Source organism: Salvelinus namaycush, chromosome 32 (assembly GCF_016432855.1).
Source record: "Salvelinus namaycush isolate Seneca chromosome 32, SaNama_1.0, whole genome shotgun sequence".
Taxonomy (NCBI): domain Eukaryota; kingdom Metazoa; phylum Chordata; class Actinopteri; order Salmoniformes; family Salmonidae; genus Salvelinus; species Salvelinus namaycush.
The window spans coordinates 7,591,931-7,604,729 of NC_052338.1; the positions used below are offsets into that span (position 1 = coordinate 7,591,931).

General features: G+C 44.3%; 1 protein-coding gene across 1 annotated transcript in view; it reads right to left on the bottom strand.

Annotated features, from left to right (window-relative positions):
- grin2da (glutamate receptor, ionotropic, N-methyl D-aspartate 2D, a) overlaps positions 1 to 6,444 on the bottom strand; it is a 42,555-nt gene extending 36,111 nt beyond the window's left edge. The window contains exons 1-3 of the mRNA XM_038971500.1: positions 6,428 to 6,444; positions 5,829 to 5,934; positions 5,339 to 5,768 (exon numbers count right to left, since the gene is read on the bottom strand). Of these exons, the coding sequence (XP_038827428.1) occupies positions 5,339 to 5,768; positions 5,829 to 5,934; positions 6,428 to 6,444 (553 nt within the window). The remainder of the gene's footprint in view (positions 1 to 5,338; positions 5,769 to 5,828; positions 5,935 to 6,427) is intronic.
- Positions 6,445 to 12,799: the final 6,355 nt, after the last annotated feature.

A 12,799-nucleotide genomic window follows, 5' to 3' on the forward strand; every position in this document is an offset into this window, starting at 1 on the left:
AATGGGGAGGTAGTATGTGAACAGAGTTTATTTTCTGCTATTGCCTCCTGAAATATGTATTATTTTTTACATAAACAAAAGTATTTCGGGGGGGGGGGACATGTTACCAAGAAAAAATTGGGGGAAAATATTGTTATTTATCTTTTAAAGTGCTAAATTGTTCTCTGTAGTGGTCATTAGGACATAAATATTTTACATTTACATTATAGTCAATGGGTACTGTAGGTGAAAAACCTAGCTGTGGCATCCAGGTGTCCACTACAGAGGACATTTCTTGATAACCTCTTAATTTAGCTCTTATTTCACGTGCAAAAAGTATTACACGGTCCTGACAACTCACTTAACTATTCCTGAGATATTCACTTACTAGAAGCAATTTGAATATCAAACTCACAAAAATTATAATTTATAATTACACACACTTCTTACAAAATTTCCATAAAATGTGCTAATTTTCACAGCAGCCATTTTTCTAAGAACCAGGAAGATAAAATTGTCAAGGTCACATCCCCATACATGTGATATCATTGAAAAGCCCAGAATGTCCTCTCAAATGGACAACAGGACTTAATACCGTGGCTTGTATGGCCTCAGAGATACGGACCAAGAACGGATGTCCACTAGAGAGGACAAAAATGAATTGCTGTGTCTCAGGAGGATAGAGGAGGAATCAAGGCCTCGCATTCACAATGAGTCTCAGAGTAGGAGTGCTGATATAGAATCAGTTTAGCCATAATGAGTAAGATACATGGACAGGAGAGACCTGATCCTAGATCAGCACTCCTACGTTGAGACGCTTTATGAATACAGTGGAGTCCAGTGTTGTGTTCAAGAGGGAGAAAACATTTTGAAACGAGGAGGTAGTATCTGAACGTGTCATACAAGAACACATTCTTCCTACTGAACATAGTCCATGTTAGGAGTAATGTAAAATAAGAATGACAATGTGAGTTTAATTCAATCCTACACGCACTGCAGTGGCTTAGTCTGATGGAGGCCTATTTAAACGTTGGTTAGAAAGATCCATTAAAGTTGTGGTGCATCAAGTTTCTTACCTATTCAGTGGCTTACATTCATGCCATAGCAATTTTACTCATGGTTAAATAGGCCTATAATGACACAATGCCTATGGGTAGTATAAAAACCCTTCTACTGCTGCTACCACCCAGGTAGACTCCTTTCAAAGCTTCCTGTTTTCAGAGTAACAACTACACGCGTAGGTAGTAGTCATTACCCAAAGACACCGCGCAAACATCGATATGGCCATTTTAATTGAATTCCAGTCTCAATAGCCTTCCTCCCTTTCTTGTTCTTTTCTCTTTGTCTGTCTTGTGTAGACATGTGACAGGGTCTACTGTGAAGTCATTCCAGTACAGTCCAACAGTATGTCCCAAATGGCAAACCTATTCCCTTTACAGTGCACTACTTTTGACCAGAGCCTTATGGGCCCTGCTTAAAAGTAGTGCACTATGTAGGGGATAGGGTGTCATTTGGAACACAATCAGTATGTCCCTGTGTTTTTTTTTAACCAGATGTGGGTTGAATTATAATGATTTGTTATTCACCGTGCCACTATTTCCATTTTTATGAAAATGGTCAACTTATCTTTAACTCTGCATTGTTAGAAAAGGCCCCATAAGTAAGCATTTCACTGTTAGTCTACATCTAACAGTGAATCCTTTTATTTGATTTGAAATCCTGTATTGTACTGTAGGCCATCATTTTAAATGAAAAAGACTAGCCTTCCTCTTCTCGTCTCCGTTCTTTCATCTTCACTGATCGGACCAGATTGGACAGGTAAAAGTGATATGAGGAAAGCCTACAATTGTCCCGGTTCTTTTAGATTAGATTAGGATAAGAACAGATGGAGGAATGGAAGATAGTGTACTGAAAGGTTTAAGTAGAGGATAAGGTTTCTAGACCCTTGTACATAAGACAGATAAAATAACAGAGCCAGAGATGGGCAAAGATATTTAAAAAATGTTTCTTGTTAGAAAATACAACATATCAAAGTCAAATACAAAAGTACTTTTGCCAAGTAATGTATTTCATTAAAATACGTGCAAGTAGCCCCATTAACAACAGCAACATTCTCAGTAACGATTACAGAAATGTTTTACTTGCTATGACTTTGATGTGGTTGTTTATATACCTTAGTTGAATGTACTGACTGCTGTAAGACGCTCTGGACAAGAGCGTCTGCTAAACGACCAAAATGTACACTTGTAAAAATGAACACTTGCAAAGCACATTGGGTATTATATTCTAATGAGCTCTACTCCCAAACAATTTGTATTTTAATTAAATATGGCCTTGTTTGTGGGCAGAGCTCATTAGAATAATACCCAGTGTGTTATGCTAGTGTTCATTTGTCCATTTTGGTCATTTATCAGACACTCTTATCACACCCTAGTGCCATCAGACTTCTGATTACCAACGCAGCAAATTTGGGGAGATGGGGAGGAACAAAATTGTGAACCGCTTTAAAAAAAAATGGTACAGAAAAGTATTTTGTATTGTCCCAAACTCAATCCTGTGGACCCCAAGTAGTGCACATTTTGTTTTTTGCCCTAGCACGACACAGTTCATTCAAATAAACAAATATTGATGGTTAGTTGATTACTGTGCAGTGCTAGGGTAAAAAAAAATATATGCACTACTCTAAAGTATCTTGTTACAAAATACATTGGATTGTACTTCAGGACAGTTACTCAAAAGTAATTTAAATATGTATTTCAAATACATGTAACAGAAATAAAGCCCATCTCTGAACAGGGGGATACAATCTAGAAGGGACTATGTACTAAGCATATGTAAATGACCCTCGTTGAACTCACTCACTATATACATTTTTCAGAGAGCTACAGTGCATTCGGAAAGTATTCAGACCCCTTGACGTTTTGCACATTTTGTTACATTACAGCCTTATTCTAAAATTGATTCAATTGCTTTTTCCCCTCATCAATCTACACACAATACCCCATAATGACAAAGCAAAAACTGTTTTTCTGAAATTTTTGCAAATGTATTAAAAATGATCAACTTTAATATCACATTTACATAAGTATTCAAACCATTTACTCAGTACTTTGTTGAAGCACCTTTGGTAGCAATTACAGCCTCGAGTCTTCTTGGGTATGACACTACAAGCTTGGCACACCTGTATTTGGGTAGTTTCTCCCATTCTTCTCTGCAGATCCTCTCAAGCTCTATCAGGTTGAATGGGGAGCATCTCTGCACAGCTATTTTCAGGTCTCTCCGGAGAGGGGCTCTGGCTGTGCCACTCAAGGACATTCAGAGACTTGTCCCGAAGCCACTCCTGCGTTGTCTTTCTTGGCTGTGTGCTTAGAGTCGTTGTCCTGTTGGAAGTCTGGACCCCAGTCTGAGGTCCTGTGCGCTCTGGAGCAGGTTTTCATCAAGGATCTCTCTGTACTTTGTTCCTTTCCTCTTTCCCTCGATCCTGACTAGTCTCCCCGTCCCTGACGCTGAAAAACATAACCACAGCATGATGCTGCCACCACCATGCTTCAACGTAGGGATGGTGCCAGGTCACCTCCAGACGTGACGCTTTGCATTCAGGCCAAAGAGATCAATCTTGGTTTCATCAGACCAGAGAATCTTGTTTTTCATGGTCTGAGAGTCCTTTAGGTGCCTTTCGGCAAATTCCAAGCAGGCTGTCATGTGCCTTTTACTGAAGAGTGGCTTCCATCTGGCCACTCTATCATAAAGGTCTGATTGGTGCAGTGCTGCAGAGATGGTTATTCTTCTGGAAGGTTCTCCCATCTCCACAGAGGAACTCTGGAGCTCTGTCAGAGTGACCATCAGGTTCTTGGTCACATCCCTGACCAAGGCCCTTCTCCCCCGATTGCTCAGTTTGGCCGGGCGGCCAGCTCTAGGAAGAGTCTTGGAAGTTCCAAACTTCTTCCATTTAATAATGATGGAGGCCACTGTGTTCTTGGGGACCTTCAATGCTGCAGACATTTTTTTGGTACCCTTCCCCAGATCTGTGCCTCGACACAATCCTGTCTCTGACCTCTACGGACAATTACTTCGACATTATAGCTTGGTTTTTGCTCTGACATGCGCTGTCAACTGTGGGATCTTATAGAGACAATCAAGTTGCAGAAACATTTCAAGGATGATCAATGGAAACAGGATGCACCTGAGCTCAATTTCGAGTCTCATTGCAAAGGGTCTGAATACTTATGTAAAGAAGCTATTTCTGTTGTAGTTTTTTATATAAATTAGCAAAAATGTCTAAAAACTTGTTTTCGCTTTGTAATTATGGGGTATTGTGTATAGATTGATGGGAAACCTTTTTTTTTTTTTATCCGTTTTAGAATAAGGCTGTAACGTAACAAAATGTGGAAAAAGTCAAGGGGTCTGAATGCTTTCCGAATGCACTGTGCACAATTAACAAAGCCAAGTGAGACTTGAGCGGAGCCTCTAATTGTAGAAAGGTTCACAGTTGGATATGTGTACAAAAATAGGTTAAGCATCAAATTATACATTTGGGTTTGAGAAGAAAGACTGATTAAAGGTGCTAGGCAAAGGTCTGGGTTGCCTTTAAGTATTGGGTGCCCTTATCCTAAATGGGACTGCGTGGCGAATAAGCACATAAGTACACTTAGACAGGATATGCCATTGAGAGAGTCTCTAAAGGTAATGTTGTGCAACCACTCGCTCTGTTGTCTGTTTCATCAGCGGCTGATTTTGACCTTTGGAGACCAAGTGTTGAACCTTCCCAGCAATCAGTGACATTAATTGTTCAATTATAGTAAGTACGAGGCAGACACAAAAAGCAGCAGGACTGTGGCCCTCGAGAACTGAAGTAGTGTGCTCCTAATCAGACCACACTGTATACAGCGGGCAAACATTGTTGCAAAGATCAAATCAAATCAAATTGTAGTTATTACATGTGCCGAATACAACAGGTGTAGACCGTGAAATGCTTACTTACAAGCCCTTAACCAACAGTGCAGTTCAATACTAGTTGTATAAGGAGGACGTTCTGTGAACATCTTTTGAGCAACCAGAGAGCAACCAAAATACAACGTCTTTCCCCATGACGTCTTGAAAAAGACATCTTTACCTGGTTGTAACAGAGACCAGTTGGTTGCAATCTGGTTTTATGACGTCTTCTCAACCAGAAACCCAGTTTACAAGCAGAAAATGAAGGCATCATGTGCCAAATTAGTAAGGCTTCAAACACACAGTAATTTAGGACTTATTGTGGAAAATTCAATAATTCTGCCACGACAGAATGGTTGATTACTTGAAGTCCATTAACAAGGGAAAGGTCACAGCCAGGTAGTTACCTGTGGCTCCCTGCCCAGGCCGGCCCCTCCTCCCACGGCCACAACGGGCACTCCGGTCTGGGCCGAGACAAACTCCATCATGGGGGCCAGGGGAGCCTGGTTGTGTGGCGGGGGCCTCTCCTCCTCGAACACCAGGCCCTGGAGCGGCGTGGTGGCCAGCAGCTCACACAGCTGCAGAAGAAGGCTCGCCGGGCTGCTCTCGTTCACCGTCAGGTAGATCACGTTGGCCGGGCCATACTGCGTCATCACGCTGTCACCCACCAGAGCCGCCGATGCAGACGCCAGCGGCGCGGATGCCGACACCGTAGCCAATGACGACGAGGCCCCCCTTCCCTGAGGCCCCCCCGGCCCGCCCGTTGCGCCCGTTCCCCCAGCAGCAGCCGTCTCCGGGAGCAGGGAGGAGCCCGAGTGGACCACAGCGATGTTGACTACGCCCAAGTCCCTCTCTCTCTCCCGGGGGCGGAGCAGGAGGGGAGGGGAGGAGCGGGCGGGCCCCGTGCAGGCCAGCACGGCCAACAGGAGGGAGAGGGCAGGCTTGGCCGCCATGGGGGAGGGAGGAGGGGGGGCGCAGTTTGGTGGGCGGAGTGGTGGCGGCGGTTCACAGGCGAAGAGGGACCTGAAGTGGAGAGGGGAGAAGAAAGGATAAGTTAGTGAGGAGAGGAGCAATGATACGCATAGAAGTAAGTCGGAGCTGCAGTGGCGAGGGATACTATTGAAAAACTATCAAGTGGAAGAGAGAGGGGGGGTTAGGCGTAATGGGAAAAGGGGCGCTTTCCACTGTGCCTCATCTACAAAGAGCAGGTTTCAACAGGGAAGGGGGGAGAGAGAGAGAGAGAGAGAGAGAAAGAGAGAGAGAGAGAGAGAGCGAAAGAGAGAGAGAGTCGCAGTGGGGCAGAGAGATTGCGCTAGACGGGGGGGTGGATGAAATGTGAAGGGGAGGCCTGCATCACCTACCATACGATCGATCAACATCAATTAAGGTCAGTGTAAGCGTAAAGCCAAGTACAGTGAACTACAGAGGAACATAAGCTCACTGCTTAGGGACTAGAGTAGGAGTGCTCACCCCTTGAACTCAACCCTCCCCCCTACGGGACATCAGAATTCATTACCCCAGGAGCTGATTCATGGTTCGGTCCCATACCATTGGAGAGCTTTAAAGCTAAGCTATAGGTATTTGCAGCCATAAACCACCAACAGGTACTGTATATCTAAACGGACCGGGCTAAATTACAATACAAATACAACTGTGGCGGAAGGAAGAATTAAGTCGAGGTAGGTGTGTGTATGCACATTTTTTTTTAAACAATTGTGGTTGAGGTGGGGTAATGCTCCGTGCAGTCGAATCAGGCTATGGGACTGTACGCGAAACGTAAGGAGATGTAAAGCAATGAATCATTTTGAAGTCGCTTAGCGTGCCAACCCCCCCACCCCCGCCAATCCCCCTTTCTTCTCACCCCCCTTTCCATTCACTCTCTTTAATTAACCCTCCCTATCCCCTTGGGGCACACACAAATACACACAGTCGAAAACACACTCTCTCCAGATCACTAACGTGCATACACAATCAGCATCTGGCCATCCGTCTCCTAGAGCCTGTTATTTCTCCTAGCGTCCGTGGCTGATGTCATTGCTTTGAACCAGAAGGCTTGCTGACGTAATGTTCTCCTCACACCCCCAAACCAACAGCTTCTTCCTGCCTTGTTTTCTCACTCTCTCTCTCTCTCTCTATCTAATTCCATTTTCGCAACCCTCCTTTTGATGCCGAGTCATCATCTGAGGAAGAAATGCATAAAAAGAGGGGGATCACAATGAAGTGATCAGTTTGGGGGAAAAGGGGGGGGACAAACAAAAATAAACCGTAGCAGTCGTGGAATAGAGAGAGCAAATATAGGAGTGATATAAGAGCCAGATATAGGATATAGGAGCCAGATAGCCACAGTGGCTGGAAAGTGAAATAGAAGGCAATAAAGTAGGGCTAGAGGATATACTGTATCTAGGGGACGGTAGTAGAGGGAGGGTAGAAAGAGAAATATTTAACACTACCCTCAATATACCATTCAGACAGAGCCAGACCTCAGCCCGAATGAGTGAAAAATGGCTCACCCGAACCCGGCCTGTTGCATAATTAAGTTGGATATTACTACTGCCTACCCCAGTTAAGCCTATGGGCAGAACCTGCCATGAAACCTAATGGCCTCACCCTTTTTCACAGGGAGAAAGACTCTTGAATATGTTTCCCCGATACAGCCCAAAGGGCAAGTGGCTGAGTCCAGTACAGACTGTATGAAACCAGTACAGACCATATGAAACCAGTACAGACCATATGAAACCAGTACAGACCATATGAAACCAGTACAGACCATATGAAACCAGTACAGACCGTATGAAACCAGTACAGACCATATGAAACCAGTACAGACCATATGAAACCAGTACAGACCGTATGAAACGACTACAGACCGTATGAAACCAGTACAGACCGTATGAAACCAGTACAGACCATATGAAACCAGTACAGACCGTATGAAACCAGTACAGACCTTATGAAACCACTACAGACCATATGAAACCAGTACAAACCATATGAAACCAGTACAGACCATATGAAAACAGTACAAACCACACAGGTGCCGTACTCAGTCCGCAGGCCATAGGGATTCATCTAGTTCAAACCGTATGAAACCAGTACACACCAGTACAGACACAGGTTCTGCACTCAGTTCGAAGGGGATATGGCTAAATCCAGTACAAACCGCACTACAAACCATACATACGGGTTCCGGACCAATCATTCCAGGCTAGCATTCCATCCGTTGGCCCTAACACCAGTCAGCTTGTTGTCACTCCCCAGAGCTCTCATACACAGGAGTTTTATGGTCTTCCACTGGCATGGAGTGCATTGTTTGTTGCCTATGTTAAATGGGCCCTGCGGTATCATGGCTGTAGAGTGGTATAGGGGTTAGGGAAATAGCGTTGGGAGAAGATGATTAGAATACAGGTCAGAGTTGCTGTACGCTGTGGCTCCCCAGAGATTGCTGTCAAACACACGGCTGTATGAATGGATAATGAATATCCTGGCCTGCATGAGCAGTTTCAGCTGTAAGTACTGGACGGAACTCTGTAGCCACGTTATCTATCCAGGCATTAGCATAGAGGGTTTACATCCTTGAACTCCACCCCATATCTATTTGTCTTGGTTGTCAACGGCTTACAGGCCTAATGGGTTTTACAACATGAATGGATGTCCTCATATTTCCCCTCCAAAAGCTCCCGCATCTTGCGTCGACGGTCGTATTGCATGTTCAGCTCCAACATGAATCTTCTGTGGTGATCATATAGCACGGTCAGCTAAAAAAACGCTCTCCGGGAAAACAAGATAACCGGTAGCCATTAGTAACTGCACTGCCCATGAAGGAAACGGACGGGCGGAGCCCACAGACAGCGTGATTGTGTCCAGTCTCTCTTTCTGGCCGTCTCAGTTGCCAGACTTTCTGCTCTTGTCCAGAGCAGCACAAGGCTTATGAGGAACTGTCTGTCCCTGTCTTACTCCAAACGGCATCCGCTGGCACTGTGGCACACCGTTAGCACCATTAACACCATTAGCACCATTAACACCATTAGCACCATTAACCCCATTAGCACCATTAACACCATTAGCAGGAGTGTGATGGACAGTCAGGTGTGCACAAAACATCTCATGACCCATAAGTCAGGACCCTCCCTAATAAGTTTAAAGATGACTTGACCAGCCCCCTGACACACAGAAGGACATTCACACACACACACACACACACAAACGCTCTCGCACGCAAACACACACACACACACACACACTCTCATACACACTCACATAGAGTAAGATTCAATTCAATTTTGTCAAAGCAAACTGCTTTTCATGGCACTCCGTGACTCCATGTCTGACAGAAATGGAATTTCACGTGGTTAAAGATGTCTTCCTCCTGCTACAGCATCTACTGTAGGTACAGCTCGATGCATTTGTAATATATACATTGTCAGACAGACTGGCAGTTACTATATTTATCTTATTCTATTTATATATTTATATATAACAAAACAAAAAAAATATTTAAAAATCCCCTCGAGGTGATCTGTCTTGTTTCCAAGGAAGTCCCAGGAGAACAACGGAACAGAAACACGTAAACATACCTCTTTTTCTCGAACAAAAAATATACGCCAATTCCCTCACACTGAGCACAGCAGTTAGTTATGCAACACTACTTTAAGTAGTTAAGATAAATGGTCTAAAGGGTTTGCCTGGATGAAATACAAATCATTACATTACGCACTAGTATTTCCCATTACATTTTGCACCAAATAAGGACACACAAGAAGCAATATTCATCATTTCCTACTGATTTTGTGGCTGTAAATAAAGAACATCGCATTCCAATTTATTGGGGATGTGATGCATTTCCTCACGCGTCGTCTTTGCATGAAAGTAATTTGGCGGTGGAAATTGTACTGGGAACAAACCTTGCCCCATAGCACTCTGCATACAAAGGAGCAATATTATTTCTATCAATAATTGCTACTCCAAAAATACATATCACATTACATTTGCTGAGGGTCATTGGTGACATTCTTCATTCCCCATATGCTGCGGCTATGGATGATGGGAGGGGAAGGAATCAATGAATGCTGGCCTGCTCGGAGGAAGCACTGAGGTATTTAACAGCGTCTGCTCCCTCTGCAAAGAAGTAATCAACAGGCTAACCGGTGACCTTGCTAACAATGTTTTTAATAAACATGACCTTCATTAGATTTAAAGAGAAGCTGGTGAAGGGAGTTATGGGTAAAGGGGCAAGGGATGATCAGATTTTTTTTTTTCAGGAAATGACAGGGGAAGAAGGAAAGGTAAAATCAGGCAAGTGAGAGAGCAAGAGGGGTGGGAGGGGAAGTGGATAAGACGAAGGAGAGACATGAGGACAGACCAAGGACGGTGGGTGGGGGGGATGTGTGCCCAGTGGGTTATAGGATGCTGAGGGTGTCTCTTGCTCCCTCGACCCCCCCTTGGTATCTTCATTCTGCCTCTATCTTTCTCTCTCTCTCTTCTCTCTCTACCATTCCATCTATCTCCCACTCCCTCTCTATCTATCCCTGGCCTGTCCCTCTCTCCCTCTCCCACATCCTATCTATCACACTCCCTCGTTTGTTTCTCCTTCTTTCCTCTCCTGCCTCTCTTCCCTCTATCCTACTCCCTCTCCCTCCCTTGTGGCTCCCTCAGTCTCTCACACGCTTCTAAGGGTTTCATGTCTCCAGAGTCCCATTTGGCCAGGCCTAATGAGTTGGTATTTAGCTGGCTCACGATCCTCAACTTTGACCCCAGGGGAGTTGGCGGATTACAGGTCTCCGCCGGTGGGTGTCTCGGTTGTCACGCCACAATAAAGAATCGGCAAAGGTGCCTATCTACACGCCCCATGCAGTGGCACCAAAGATTAACGACCTGTTGGGCACAACGTAAACCCCCAAAGACTGGCCTTATTGTTACACAAAGCTTTATGACCAGCTTTATTAAATCCATGTGTCTGACAGTAGATCCATCTATTTGAGGTATAATTATGTAAAATGCCTTGGCTGTGGTTTTGTGGTTTGGTGCTAAGGTGGAATTAAAGTTGCTGAAGGTAAAGAGAGACAAAGAAATTGGCAGGGTCTGTACACAAACAGACCTATCGCAGGGAAAGTACACCTGGGAAGAACGGAAGAAAATAGAGAAGAAAAAAACGAATCTATACCAGTGACAACACACACACATAACTCTTTATTTCAGTCTCTATAAATTGTCTTCCTCTTATGCCTCATTCAGCTCTCTCTCTCTCTCTCTTTCTCTATTCCTAGACATGTTCTGAACATACTGTACTGGGGTTTGAGCCAAAAACCTGCCTCTGTGAAAAAGGTCCACAGACTTATTCATCGGCTCTGTCAGACAACCAGCTGCCAATCAAGCGACCGACCAATAAACCTGCCTGTCAGTAGAACTGACTAAGAAAAAAAAAAAAAGAAAAAAAAAACACAGCTGATCTGAGATGTGTAATCATTTGTGTTGGTCGGTGTCGTAGAGTAGCTGACTGAAGCTCAATTGCTCTCCTAAGAGGAAGTGAAATGAAGACAGACGTTTCCAGTCGCACTGGTACAAGAGGCTGTGGCCTAGCAGGTCGAAGCAGTGACTTCATCAAGCCAAAGTGTGCAAATGAAATGTCAATTTACATTTGGACGAAGGGGATTTACGATCAATGCCGTGAGCCGAATGTTAGCTCTCTACGATAAGGGAGACGCAATTTACGACCCGATTAAAACGCAATGTTAACAGAAAGCAAACCAATCTGTTCCACAGTGTTCTCAACAACCGTTATAGCTAGTATTATTTAGACAGTATCAGCCCCACCATCGTCAAGCATAGAGACTCTCCATACCAAACTGTTTGCCCAAGCTTAAAAAAAATCTTAAACAATCAAGGTTGGGGTCCCCTGAATGCATTTGATCAAGACGACCCCCCCCCCCCCCCCCAAAAAAAAATGTAACCCGAAGACTTTGGAAAGAGTGCTCAGCTCACAGTAAAGAACAAGTATTAATTCACGGGCATTGTGTGGTTCCTTGTCGTGGGACGTTATCAGGTTTTGTGCTTTAGAAGTAGAGTAGATATTGCGACACCTACACTATAGCCATGATATACCACAGGCCTATTTGCAATGGATAGATACTGGCTGGCTGCACTGTAAATATGCAAACAGTGATACTAGAGGCACCATTAAACACCAGTTCTCTGAGTCACCGAGGCAAGAAGCTTGAGTTGGTTATCATTGAAAAGTCTTACTAGCTTACACACAGCCGATAAAAACAGAAAAGGAGCATTAATGAATTTTGAAAGTTAATTTGAACATTAGATATATCGGCTCCCAGATAGGCTTGTGTTAAATGAGACGGCGCCTTCTTTGGTCAATGGGATCTGATACTGAAAAGGATAGCCTTTAGGCCTGCATTTAGCCTAGCCTACTGTAGGCTAACTGACTAGGCTACGTAGCCAAAGAGCGACAATAGAGCATTTGGAATGAAGATGTGGTTCAGAAGTTTCGGAGTGGCCTTCAAACAGGGTCTGGGTGAGTCGAAGGTGAGGTTCCGATCATATTATTCTGTCAAGTACGTTCAGGCGGTCGTCATTGGATGCGACCTTAAGGCAGACCCCCACCTCCAGCTCACTACTTTGACGTTAAGTCGGATCGAAAGCTTAATCCAATTTTTTTTGTCAGTCAGGAAAGCTGAGAAAGTCTCATGGTGGGTCCCCTGGGTGTAGCCAAACCAACCAACAATTTCACCACCATCACCATCACCATCACCATCAAGCCACTTGGCTTGTCGCTAAAGAAGGTGAAGCTAAAATGGCCTCCTTTCCTCCGCTAAGCAGAACAGGTGATTTCAGTCCAAGGCCCCCACTAACATAGCTGACAATGTCATGCAGCCAACAA